The 13,740-nt window shown below is 29.9% G+C and overlaps 1 protein-coding gene and 1 long non-coding RNA gene across 9 annotated transcripts in view; both read left to right on the forward strand.

The window, feature by feature from the left end:
- LOC145944346 (uncharacterized) overlaps positions 1 to 3,308 on the forward strand; it is a 180,955-nt gene extending 177,647 nt beyond the window's left edge. For 6 of the 8 annotated variants that reach the window (XM_083052611.1, XM_083052610.1, XM_083052612.1 and 3 more), the window contains one exon: positions 70 to 3,308. In XM_083052611.1, coding sequence (XP_082908737.1) covers positions 70 to 340 — 271 coding nt within the window. In that variant the 3' untranslated portion in view covers positions 341 to 3,308. The remainder of the gene's footprint in view (positions 1 to 69) is intronic. The other 2 variants (XM_083052613.1, XM_083052617.1) reach the window with 1 other exon arrangement.
- Positions 3,309 to 10,722: 7,414 nt separating this feature from the next.
- On the forward strand, positions 10,723 to 13,470 carry LOC145944475 (uncharacterized). The gene is made up of 3 exons (XR_014426680.1): positions 10,723 to 10,993; positions 11,071 to 11,254; positions 12,967 to 13,470. It is a non-coding gene; the product is annotated as an uncharacterized LOC145944475 (long non-coding RNA).
- The last annotated feature ends 270 nt before the right edge of the window (positions 13,471 to 13,740 follow it).

Below are 13,740 nucleotides of genomic sequence, written 5' to 3' on the forward strand. Positions count from 1 at the left end.
AAACATCCCCCTGGAGATGCTAATTAGACTTCATAAGTTTCTTACTTTCGGCTTTTATTCTCTTTATAGAAGCAATTTATGTGTAATTTCCAGAAGGCAAAAGGAAAAGAGAATCAATCCGCCAACATCTGCGTTGGGCAGCCCAACGATGACGTCATCCGCGCCTTCGGTGTTCGCCTCTATCGCTAGTTCCATGTCCGGCAGCCCTTTGGCCCTTACGACACATTCCTCGGGTATGGGACATCCTCATCCCGCATCTTTGAACTCACCCTTGCCGCTAGCTTTGGTCGCTTCGGCAGGCGGGAACTACCATCAGCTGAATAGTAAGTCTCACGAGTGACACCAGCAAGCGACCCATCAAGGGGACGCTCTCTATCACCAGCATCATCATCAACAGCACTCGCAACAGCAGCAGCATCATCATCAACAACAACAACGACGCTTGTGCAATCTATCGGAGTTCTATCATTAGCCGATAATCTGAGTTTTTTTTAACTAGTAATGGGAATGATACCTTTCTCGGAGGATTAGACAATTCAAATTCAAATTACAATTGGACCTTCTCATTCTTTTATTCGACATCGAGTGAGCGCATCGTTTGTCTATTCTTAACTATTTCTCTCTTCAGTTTTCACTCATATTTAAATGGACTGAAGGAGAAATCAAGAATATAATAAATAAGTTAACTCGGTGAAGACAAAGAATATGAAAGTACCGATTGTATTTCAAATCGACAAGGTCAGAGTCATCGATGATGACACTAGAGAATCATCGATAATCGCGATCTTGGTGATAAATTCGGTTAATTTTCGATAGAAATACGAGAAATATAAAGAGTCCACGAAGAAATCGTAAAGAGAATTCGAAATAGGTAATCAGTTTTACAGGAAGCTAAATAAGAAGCGACTGAGTGTATAAGCGAGAATGTTAACGAGGATGCAAGTGTGCGAAAATGAGAGTTGAGCGATATAATATAAGGGAGAGAATGTGTAAAATCCATGTTGTCACTCCGGTTGTCACAAGTAATTCCGGGTTCGTTATATAAGTATCTACTAAAAAGTATACGAAGACACGCTGCGTTTTGAATGAAGCACGAAAATTGATGTAAGGTGGTTTTTAGAGTAAGTGTGCAGCGAATTCTTTTGGATGCACTAGTGCTGATGCATATTAAAGGCTGTCGTAATTAAATAAAAATTGACGCGAAAACGTAAGCATGATATGTAAATGGTCGATTCTCCGCTAGATGCTTAGCATATATCTTATCATGTTGATACATCATATGTTAAGCATTTCATTTAATGAAAACGGAAAGACATTTATATTATTTCTTTACACAAGTAGTGTACACAATCGATTTTAAGATGCATCAGTGCGCATCCAATTTGCAAATCTCTGCCAAAAGACTTTTAGACAATTATAAGAGATTGATTATTACTATTTCTTTGATAACTTTGACAAATTTTTTTTGAACAGAATAACTATAATTCTGTTATTTGAAAGCTACTCGAGCTGATATATTATGAACGGAAATCGAGCTTTTGTGAACGAAAGATACTGATGTTAGTACATCATAGATCGTGGCAATAATAAAAAAGGTTTAACTTCTGCATTTTTATCTTCTAATTGCATTTGTAAAATTATGTCAAATTATGTTCTACATGAACATGATCATCATAAATACGAATTTATATAATTTTTATAGAATTATTCTCTGATATATATATATATATTTCAGCTATAGAGGGATGGACTTAAGTAGTACAGATGATACTTGCAGCATATTTGAACCTTTTATAAGAATCTGGAAACATGATAGTATCAAAATGTAATCGAAACTTTCTTAAATTCGAATCTTTTTTATATGAGTACTCGGAAATGTAACAGCATCTAAGTAAAATTCTATGATGTGTATACATGTATGTACTGGATACTTATGTAATTCACATTCACTACATAATATATTCTTTAAAATTTTAAATCTACTTAGATGCTATTATATTTTAAAGTATCCATAAAAGATTCGAATATATTTTTAATCAATTTTTAATTACGTTTTGATATTATTATCATTTGCTATATATACATTATATTTGTCTCATACTTGAATGCATGAAGTTTTTTACAATAATATTAACACATGCATACAGGTATGATTTTTTTTTTTTTTATAAGCCATGCTCGATTTCAATGAAATGATATCTGTTTATTGAATTGAACCGATTGTGTTAAGATTCAAAAATACGTATTTAGACTAAATTCCATCTCTGCAATTATATCTCGAAAGTCGACAATCGACGATTTTTATTCATCGATTGTCTCTCTTTTGTATCTTTTTCACTTCTTGCATTGTGTATCAAAGTCGACGCTGTTTTTGGCACTATCAGAGTAATTCGGAAGTCGTCGAATACCCTGACACATCGGTTCTATACATATATGACTGTTGAATAAAAATCGACACTCTTTTTTTGCGATATAATTATAAGTATTATTTTTTAGAAATCTGCTATCACATGAGAGAGCAAAATTTCGCGAAGATATTTGAATAATAATTAAGAAGATCATGTTGTAGATGATGCGGAGAATATCACGTTAGTCATTTCCCTTTTCTATCAAATAGTTTCAAAAAAATTGATTTTATTTGATGGTGCAAGCAGGGTTTACGGTGCATCTCAACGGCAAAATACGGCGAGGTCCGACAATACAATTGTACATATTTATACATATATACATATATACACACATAGGCGTGTCTGTCATCGTATATCGTACATATCTGTGTCACAGGGCTGTATATAATAAATAACACGAGTTCACGAGAGACCACCGAGTGTTGTACCTAGAAATCGCGAATATGTCCACGCGCGACTGCCGAGCTCCGAATCACAATCGAATATAAAGAAAAAAAAAAACATTGTAATTCATGCCAAAGTATATCGCCTGTACAAGTATTATAAATGTGTGATCTATAGATGTGCGCAGATTCGTGGGAGAATTTCGTAAAAAATAAAAATAAAAAAAATAATTCGGGGGCGACGCGACGCGCGTGGAAATAATTTTTGTGTCGAAAATACACATATATTTCTTGTGCGAGCGATAGTTAGTAATATTTGTAGATAACACGGTACCTAAGTAATACGTAATGTATATACGATTATTTACACTACGCACATGTGCGAATTTTAATGGCATATGTATATCCGTGCATCGAGATTGACGCAGTAGAAAGAAAGAGAGGAAATTCGGATCTTCCCGATATTTTAAGAGAGAAAGAGAGGAAATCCTTTTTTTTTTTTTTAATGAAAATACAACAAGATAGTGTAATGTATTTTAAAATATGTTTTCTTAAACGTAGTTTAATATATATTTTTTGATGTATAAACGTTTCTTCTGTGAGCTAGATAGATTTTTCGCGGCTCGTCAAGATCGATCGCGTTTTTCTGGTGGACTCTCGGTGATTAATTAAGGGCTATGACTTTAGATTATATATATATATATATATATATATATAGGTCAGGAAACGAACGTGATAAAATATTGATCGTATACTTATTCCTAAAAAAAGAAGAAAAAAAACCCATACGCGTGTGTACATAGATTTCATTATCAACGTGCAGAATTTGCGTAAATGGTATACATATATAACGATATTATAATGTCATAAGTATATCGGCTGTATCGTCGTATATATACATATATATATATATATATATATATATATATAAACTTGTGCGTGCATCGGCATATGCATACATACATATATACATAAATGTATAAAAAAACGGACGTTGTACATATAGTAAGGATAAGATAGGATAGGATCCGTTAAGAAATGGCAAACATGTATTATTCTCATGTCATGATCATCATCATCGTCATCGTCATCTGTGTTGATTGAGATTACTATGTAATCAAACGAGATACATGCTACTGTTGTTAATGTCGCTTGTCGTGTAAATTGACACTTTTTACGTATCCGCGAAGAAAAACAATGCTTTACTTTCTGCATATCTATATGTAAAAATCCCCCCAAAAGAATGAAAAGGAAAAAAAAAAGCGCGCGCGAACTGTCGATCCAACAATTTGCACGACACTGTGCTGGTGTATAGTTATGTTTGCACTTAAAAAAAAAAAAAAAGAATAGCTCCTAATGTGTAACAATAATATTTTTAATATGTACGTGAGCTTTAATTCTACATTTTCCTTTCGACTTGTTTATTTCGACGAAATAGTTGATCGAGCCTTTTTCGCAATCGAGAAAATTTGTGCAAACTGACAGGTCATGTACTCTGAGCAATACCATCCCCCCTTTCTCGACTCATTTCATCCCCCCTCATCTCGTTTCAAAATTTCCCAAACTCCCCGAGTCGTGGACCAAACTGTAGCGAGAATGTCGACAAAAACACGCGCGCGAACAGAGAGCGAGAGAGGGAGAGAGAGAGTGAGAGACGAACTTATAATAAGAAGACGAGAGGAGAGAGAGAGACGCGAATATATAAGAAAAAAAAGAGTTCCTATATAAGGCCGCAAACATTTGTTGGGCGGACGACGATGAGCGAAAAGAGGACAAGAAGGCAATCGCGAAGAGGAGAATAGTTGGACGAAGAGAGGGAGGGAAAGAAAGAAGGTTTTGTCCGTCAGGAGTGCTTGTAGATAATTAACAGGATAATAAGAATAATAATAATTGTAGAAAAATAAAGAAAGAGAGATACGACTCCCCTCTCCTCGTCATCGGCATCATTTGTCGATCGATATGTTACAATATGCGTTCGATATTTATGCGATAACGCGCAGGTGAACATATTAGGCATTTTTACTGATGATCCGTAATTAGTTACATTCATTAATATAATTATTATTAATTATTATTATTATTATTTCATTATATTTTAACTTTTATTATTTGAGAATAAAAATGCTAGAGAGCTTTCAGTTACATCAGCATTATTTGTTTATTTTTCCATCGTTTTTGATTTTTTTCCGTATAGTATCCTGCTCCTTCGATCCTTTCAATTTTTGCGTATAAAAAAAATTAATTGATAAGCGAGATGAGATATATTTATTTTCTGCTGATCTTCGACGATCGCCGCGCGATTCTTTATCGTTTATCTAACGATCGTGGTGTCGTGATAGAAAGAAAATGTATTCCTCTCCTACCGTCCCGTCACCTTCTCATCTGTGTATATACTATCTGTATATATACAACTGTAGTAGTGGATAAATAATACTCGATACGCCATATACATGCATAAGAACCAATTTACAATTGGACGGAATAAGAAGCAGAATCAGAGAGATGCATTGATGCAGCAATTTTTAATTCTGTATTAATATTCAAACCTTTTCCTAGCAACATCAATAATTAATTATCAATCATAAAATATAAATTTTAATCAAATTTCTTTGCTGAAAAATTCTCGTAAAAACTGTCTCTTATGAAGCAAACGTTAAATTAAATCTGCTAGAAGCAGATAAACGAGAAGATTTATATGAATTATATCTGCTTTTTATCTCCATCCACGCAGTAATTGGCTTAAGACGATCCTATATGTTCAGTAATTAGGAGAAAACGAAGCTACAATGCTCCGAGTATACCAATTAGTCGACTACTCGTAGAAGAGTTTGTATTCTCGACGTAAGACATTATATTGGATACTTTAATTCACGATGGTGTTAAATGCCAAAAAGGAAACTTAACTAAAATGTAATTTAAAAAAATATATTTAGGCATATCTAATCTTTTAATAATTTATAAATTATAAAAAAATATTTTTTAATAATTATAAATTATAAAAACTCTGTTCCTCTGTGTTGTAAAATATCCAGAGAAGGCTACAACACATAAATATAGATTGTTATAAATTTTTAAAATTTTTCTACATAATTTTGTGTACAATTACATTGATTAATGATTAGACAATTGTAAATTTCCTCGATTTGGCATTATTTACCTTCACGTTTAGAGTATCCAGCTTCTCGACGTCTTCGTGGAGGATCATCATAGGATTATCATATAGGTTTTAATAACGTTCGATGTGTGTGTAACACGTTATCACGAGGTACATAACATAATCGTGTAAGGGTTAAATAAATAATATACGCGAGAGGAGCACGGTATGACAGTTCTTAAAAAACGTCGAGACGATTACAGAATCCCGTTCAAACGAGAACGAGAAATCGTTTGACTATTTTGTACTAAGAATTATCGACTATATATATGCACGTCTGATGAGAGAAAGAAAGAATGAGAGAGGATGTGAGAGAAAGCGAACGAAAAAAATGTCGCAATTCGCGAATTTTCCCGTCGACGGACTGTAATAATTAATAGACAAATTTCTTGCTATAAATGCATGTCTGTGCGGCTATCGTTATTCATCTTTTGATGAAAGGACGAGCTTTTATGGAAGCGAAAGAGAGACAATGGAATAAATGAGAGGGAGAGAAAGTGCGAGAATGTTGAATGGTGTATAAATAAAATCATATCAATCGTAAATAGTTCGTGTTATCTAGATATACTACGATTATTACGATTATTATTTATCACAGTATGATTAGCGAAGGATATTGTAATTGTATAATAAACTGGGTCATAGATCATCTCTCTGCTGTCCCGATACTTTTTGATCATTTTAATTCATGTATGGAGAAATCATTTTTAATTCTATATCGTATTAATTGTTTTTTAAGAATTATAATTTTTTTGTTTATATAAATTAGAGCCAATTTTCATCAAATGTCACTTATTAAAGAAATTGTTATTTTATCGTGAAAGGTAAGTAATAATATACATATATATACATATTATACATATATATTACAGAGATGTTATTAAAAAACAAATAAAATATAGGAATATAAATTATTTAATATACACATTACACATGTGTGTATATGTATATACATGTATAAAATATACGTTTCTATGTGAGCGCGATTCTATATGTGAACAACAAATATATAAATGAAAATAAAATTTTCAGATCTTTGCTCTTCTGTTCTTTCAATTACTACACAAAAGCAGTAATGTAAGAATATTAAGAACAATACTGGGGTTTCAAGTGCTTTCATTTTCACTATAAAAAAAAATGTAATGTATTACATAAAAATATGTAAAATTACATAAATAATAAGTGTAAAATGTATATATTTTCATTATTTATCGTGTAATTTTACACTTATTATTTTTATGTAATTTTACAAATTTTCATGTAATACATTACATTTTTTTTTACAGTGTTGTTCGTTTTTCACATTTTGCAACAACATAAAAAAACTGCGCTACGTAATTTATTCATTTGTTCCACAGTATATCAATATCTGAATAAGAATTAATGTTTTATTATCGTTATGTAAGAATGTTTAGAATATTGTATGTAAAAAAAGAGTAAAATTTTTCATTCAAAACATCAATGCATACGACGCTGTAAATTTACTGCATTATAGTAAATTTCTTCGCTCCTATTTGGTGTTTTTCTTTTCGGAATAAATATATCAAGAAGAATATCTGCAGGAATTTTGTCATAAAGAGACAAAATGTTTATGTTTCGTAATAAATGAATTTCGAGATTGCACATATTGAGCTATTCTATAGTTGCTTAATTGCTTAAATACTTTTTCTGTCCGCATAATTAAAAAAATTAATGCGCAAGTATAATATAATGCTAACTAGTTCTATAATACGAATAATAATTCAGTTTTGTATGCAAGTTAAATTTTCAATTAAGAATATCATGTTTTAATTTTATTTTTTATTTATCTTGTTTCTAAAATCAACTTTTTGTTAACTAACTGCGTGCGATCAAGCTATCGCAATAACAGTTTCATATTGACATAGAAATTGAGCGAATAAACATATTATAAAACATTCGTAATATAAATTTATCGTAAAAGTATGAATTAAAATAATGAATTGTGTGTTCAATAGTTTAATGACGAAAAGTCGACATTATACTCTTTCTTCGCTACTTCGAGATTGAGCAATTATTTTTATAAATTCGATATTATAAAAAAGAGCAACACTGGATGATATAGTAAAAGATTTGGCTTATCAACCATAAAGAAATACTGATATATATTCGAAATGAAATCGATATCATAATAAAAAAAATTAAAATAGCATTTAAGTGTTACTTAAAACAAAGATGCATACATCATTTTATCGTTAACGATAAAAAGATAATAACAAAATTACGAATCTGTTCAATAAAATTCAGTCTTTGTTAATAATAATAACTTCATCTGCAAATGATATATGTAGTTTATCAGAAAAAGAAGAATCTTTGATCTGCGAATGATAGATATATATAAAAAAATAGATAGATATATCAAAAAATTACAATCGCGGATTTATTTCTTACAAAAATTATGTTTTTACGAATTTTTGGGGCCAAACATTTGAGCAGATGAGAGTGAGCCATTTCACAATAACACAATATTTGTATATCTTAATATATATAACACAAAAATAATCGCCAGAAAATTTTAATCGTGTTCATGAATATATGTAAATGTACATAATCAAGAAAAAACAAGAATATTTAATATTTTTATTTGCTTGTCATATATTTTTTAGTTTTTTTTTTTTTCAAGAAAATTATGTAATTCATTGTTTTAATAAAAAAGTTAACATAAATTTCTTATAAATCTTTTTTTATATAAAGTTAACATACCTATAATTTCTTAACTCTTTTTCTGGAATTGCGTTCCAGTTAATTTCTGGTAATTATCTACATGTACAGATAATGTTATATATGTATATAATATATAACACACTCACCGATACGATGCGCAGTAGTGGAGCTCTATAGTACAAAGCGTTGATCTACAACATATAAAAAACAAATTATATGTATACAAAATAATTAATATCAGAAAAAGTCAATACACAATGAAACTTTTATTCGTACGTTATTTTAATTCGCTTACCACATGGTTGCTTCGTCGATGCCCGATGCCTCCCCGGGCCTCCTCCTCCTCTCTTGTTCGTACTTTAGCGTCTTTTTGGCACTTACACAACACACGCTCGCGAAAATGCGATCACGCGCGCGCATTAATCAGCAAAATAAAATAATCGCACGACAACTTGAACGACACTCCCGACGTTAACCGTACGCGACTCTGTACGACATTTATTCCGATTTTAATCGCGCGATACTTTGTGCGGAACTCCCGACATTAATCGTACGTGACTTATTTTCATACTTCGGCACTCCCGCTTTTAATCGTACGCATATTTTATGCGCTTTTGTTAATTATATACGACGCATATTTGAGAGAACAGCACACGGCAGTTATAATTAAACGAGGCTACGATCCGCGCGAGGCGACGCGAGGCACGAAATTCACGCGGGAAGTCGCAATGATGCCAACTGACAAAATACGTGGAAGTCGCCGCAGTGATGCCACCTGTCAAAATAATAATTATAGAGATTAGTCTTTCGCGATTATAATCAAATAATAAATTATATGAATTTCATATAAATTATATTTCGTCGAATAAATTAGATGTAAATGTATATAAAATATAATAAATTATAATTTTCATATAAAAAGTTGTGTGTATTATTATGAGAATTGTATTATAATTTATTTATTAAAAATTAGTTAAAAGTTTTGGAAAGTAAAATGTACCCAAAATCCATCTTATGCATTACGTTATACATTCATGTAAGATATGAATCGTTTATTATAATTGTACAAGTAATAAATAATAAACGAAATAAGTTATAATCTTCTTACGACACAAAAAGTTGCTCTGTCGTTGCCCGATGCCTCCCCGAGCCTCCTCTCTTTTTCCTCCTCTGTTGTTCGTACTTATAGCGTCTCTTTTTGGCGAAAATACGATCACGCGCACGCGCATTAATCAGCAAAATAAAATAGTAGCACGACAATCTGAACGACACTCCCGACGTACTTCCGATTTTAATCGATCGCGCGATACTTTGTGCGGAACTCCCAACTTTTCATACTTTGACACTCCCGCTTCTAATCGTACGCATATTTATGCGCTTTTGTTAATTATATACGACGCATATTTGAGAGAACAACACGCGACAGTTATAATTAAACGAAGCTACGATCCGCACGAGGCGACGCGAGGCACGAAATTCACGCGGGGAGTCGCAGTGATGCCAACGTCACAAAATACGCGCAAAGCGCCAAGTCGCCGCGGTGATGCCAACTGTCTAATTAGAAAATATCAGTCTCGCGATTAATCGATCATTGAAAAGATCGATTAATATAGAGCGATTTACTCGACGTGACAAATGCGTGACGGATATATCAGTATGTTCGTATATTATTATTAATATATAATTGACGATAAAGATTTATCATCACAATGCAGTTTCATGTCTATATTATTACTAATTTAATAATCGATAAATGTAATAATCAATGCGAATTATATCTTGATACTTTAGAAAAGGAATTCGACAACACAAAGCGCTCTACATTGAAAGAAACATTTTCCTCTTGTTGATCAAAAAACTGTTCTGAAGTAAGGCCCTGCGCACAATAGAAAAAATATTCCCTTTTCTAAAAAGTGCATGTTAAGTCGATTCTCGCAAGTATTGTTGCTAGATATTATTAATAAAGTACTATAGTTAAATATTATTAATGTTATTTAATTTTATTGATAATTAATATTATTTAATTTACTTATAGAATATTAATATATTAAAATATTACTAAATTATATATTACTTCGTTAATGTTTAAATATTATTAGTTTTAATAAATTTTTTTATGTTTTATTTAAAGTTATAGAAAAGACCAATTATTTTTTTAATTATACCATTAATTTTATTACTCATAGATAGAGAAGAATAGAAAGAGAGAAAAAAGAGTAGGAAAAAAAAGAGAGAAAAAGAGAAAGGAGAAGAAGAGAAGAAGGCTTTTTAATTAAAATTGAAGAGAAAGAATAAGCAAAAGAAATAAAGAAAAAGGATTGATTGAATGACTGAAGGAAAAGAGAGAAGAAAAAATATAATATTAGGTAATATTTTTATTAAATTTTTTAAATGTTTTAATATTATTATATCTTTAATAATTTTTAAAATATTTTATTTATAGTTAATATAAAGGAGAGATGCATTATATTATTAATAGACAAAAATAGAAGAAGAGAAAGAGAAAAAGATAAAGGGAGAGTAGAAAAAAAAGCTTTATTTAAGATTAAAGAAGAGGATGAATAAGCAAAAGAGAAAGAAGAAAAGAAAAGAAGAAAAAGGAAAAGGGAGAAGAAGGAATATATTAAGTAATAAAATTTTTATTAAATTGTTTAAATGTTTCAATAGTATTATAATTTTAGTAACTTTTTAATTAATTTGTTTTTGTTTTATTTTATTAATGTTAAAAAAGAACCTAATTATTAATTATTAATTATTAATTATGTTATTAATTATATTATTAATAAATAGAGAAGAATAGAAAGAATGAGAGAGAGAGAAAAAAGAGTGAAAAAAGGAAGAAGAGAAAAAAGAGTAGAAAGCTTTATTTAAAATTAGAAAAGAGGATGAATAAGTAAAATATAGGAAGAAAGAGTGAAAAAGGGTAAAGAAAAAGAGAAGAATGAATTTAAAATTAGGTAATAATATTTTTATTAGATATTTTAAATATTTGAATATTATAGTTTTTTAAAATGTTTTATTTATAAAGTTCTTAATGAAAACATAAATTATATTATTAATTATATTATTAGTAGATATAGAAGAATAGAAAGAAAGAGACTAAAGAGAAAAAGAGTGGAAATAAAAGAGAGAAAAAAGAAAAGGAGAAAAAGAGAAGAAAGTTTTATTTAAAATATAAGAAAAGGAAATAAGAGAGTGAAAATGAATAAAGGAGAGAGAAAGAAAAAGGAAAAGTAGAAAAAAGCGAAAAGTTTTATTTAAAATTAAAGAAGAGATGGAGAATAAAAGAAAGAAGGTAAATGATTGAAGGAAAAGAGAGAATAAGGAATATATCAGATTATAATAATTATTAGGTATTAATTTTTTAATTGTTCGAATATTATTGTAATTTTAATAATCCTTTAAATATTTTATTTAAAGTTAAATGGGCTACTTTCGTGACAGAATTAAAATGTTCAGTTTAAAATGATCCGTGGCTATGATTTGTTAAATTTGAAATTTTATTAGAATCATCATAATTTCAGATTTGATCAATCACAGCACACTAATCACAGCGTACAATTCATTTTAATTTGAATTATTTTAATTTTGTCGTGTAAGGGCATAGGAGACGAATTATAATTATTAATTATATCATTAATTTTATCATTTATAGATAAAGAATAATAGAAAGAGAGAAAAAGAGGGAGATAGAAATACAGAGAAAAAAGAAAACAAAGCTTTATTTAAAATAAAAGAAGAGAAATATTAAGCAAAAGATAGGGAGAAAAAAAAGATTATAGAAAAAGAGAGAAGAAGGAATATAAAATAAAGTAAATTATCTTTAAATATTTTATTAAAGTTAAAGAGATGAATTGTATATTATTAATTATATTATTAATAGATAAAGAAAGAAAGAGAGGGAGAGAGAGAGAAGAAAAGAAAAAAAGATAAAGGAAAATGAAGAGGAAAAAAGGAGGAAGTTTTATTTGAAATTAAATAAGAAAAAGAGAATAAATAAAAGAGAGGGTGAAAGAGAGAAAAAGACTGAAATAGGAAAGAAGGAATATAATTATAAGTTATAAGTTTAATTTTCAATTGTATTATTTTAGTGTACTTGAAAAGGACCACAACCATATGGTCGAAACGTCGTAACTTTTAATAAAGTAAAAAATTTGTGCTAGTTTGGTCGATTATTTCAATATTGATCCTTTGATTAATTTACTAGCGATATCTAAAGAATTTATTGAAGGAATATAATATTAAGTAGAATTTTTTCAGAATTATAAAATATATTATTAAATATAATTAATAAGTTTTAAATATTATTTATATTATTTATATTATTTAATTTTTTAAGGTTCCTTGGCATTTGCTGCGGCCATGTTGGATTTTGACGTCGAAGGTGAGAAAATACACGCTAAAAATTATTGCGTGCTATTTTTAGATAAAAAAATATTTTGATGAAACATAACTTCAGATGGCTTTAGCATACTTTTAAAATAGTCCGAAAACTATTCTTTCCCTTCGAAAATCAATCAACAATCGTAAAATGATCGTGATGCAGATTTTGTCATACGAAATGCGCAGTAGAAATGAGTTTCGACATATATTACCGCGATATATGCATGCAGTCACGCATAACTCGTGATAATGTGCAGACAATGTACTGTTAAAATGTATATAAGATTAATTTTTTGCACGTTTTGAAATATCGAAAATTAAAATTTTTAAGCCACAAATCCCATACGGCGCAGATTTATATAACGTATATTGGACCAAAAAGATAGTACGCTGGTATGCTTATGGTACAAAGATAATCTGCAAATAATACATTATTGAAATATATATACGATGAATTTTTGGCTCGTCTTTAAATATTAGAAATCGTTACTTTTTTACCGCTGATCCCATGCGACGCAATCATATTTTATGTATATCAAATAAAAAAATTTGTACGCTGGTGTCTGCTTGGTACCAAAAGATTCTGTATACAATGTACTATTAAAATGTATAATCGATGAATTTTTGGCTCGTCTTAAAATATTTGAAATCAATAATTTTTTGCCGCTGACCCTAGGCGACGCATCCTTATTTTATGTATATCAAATAAAAAAATTTGTACGCTGGTGTC

Source organism: Prenolepis imparis, unplaced genomic scaffold (assembly GCF_030444845.1).
Source record: "Prenolepis imparis isolate NDT839.2.m4 unplaced genomic scaffold, iyPreImpa1.0 SCAF_13, whole genome shotgun sequence".
Taxonomy (NCBI): domain Eukaryota; kingdom Metazoa; phylum Arthropoda; class Insecta; order Hymenoptera; family Formicidae; genus Prenolepis; species Prenolepis imparis.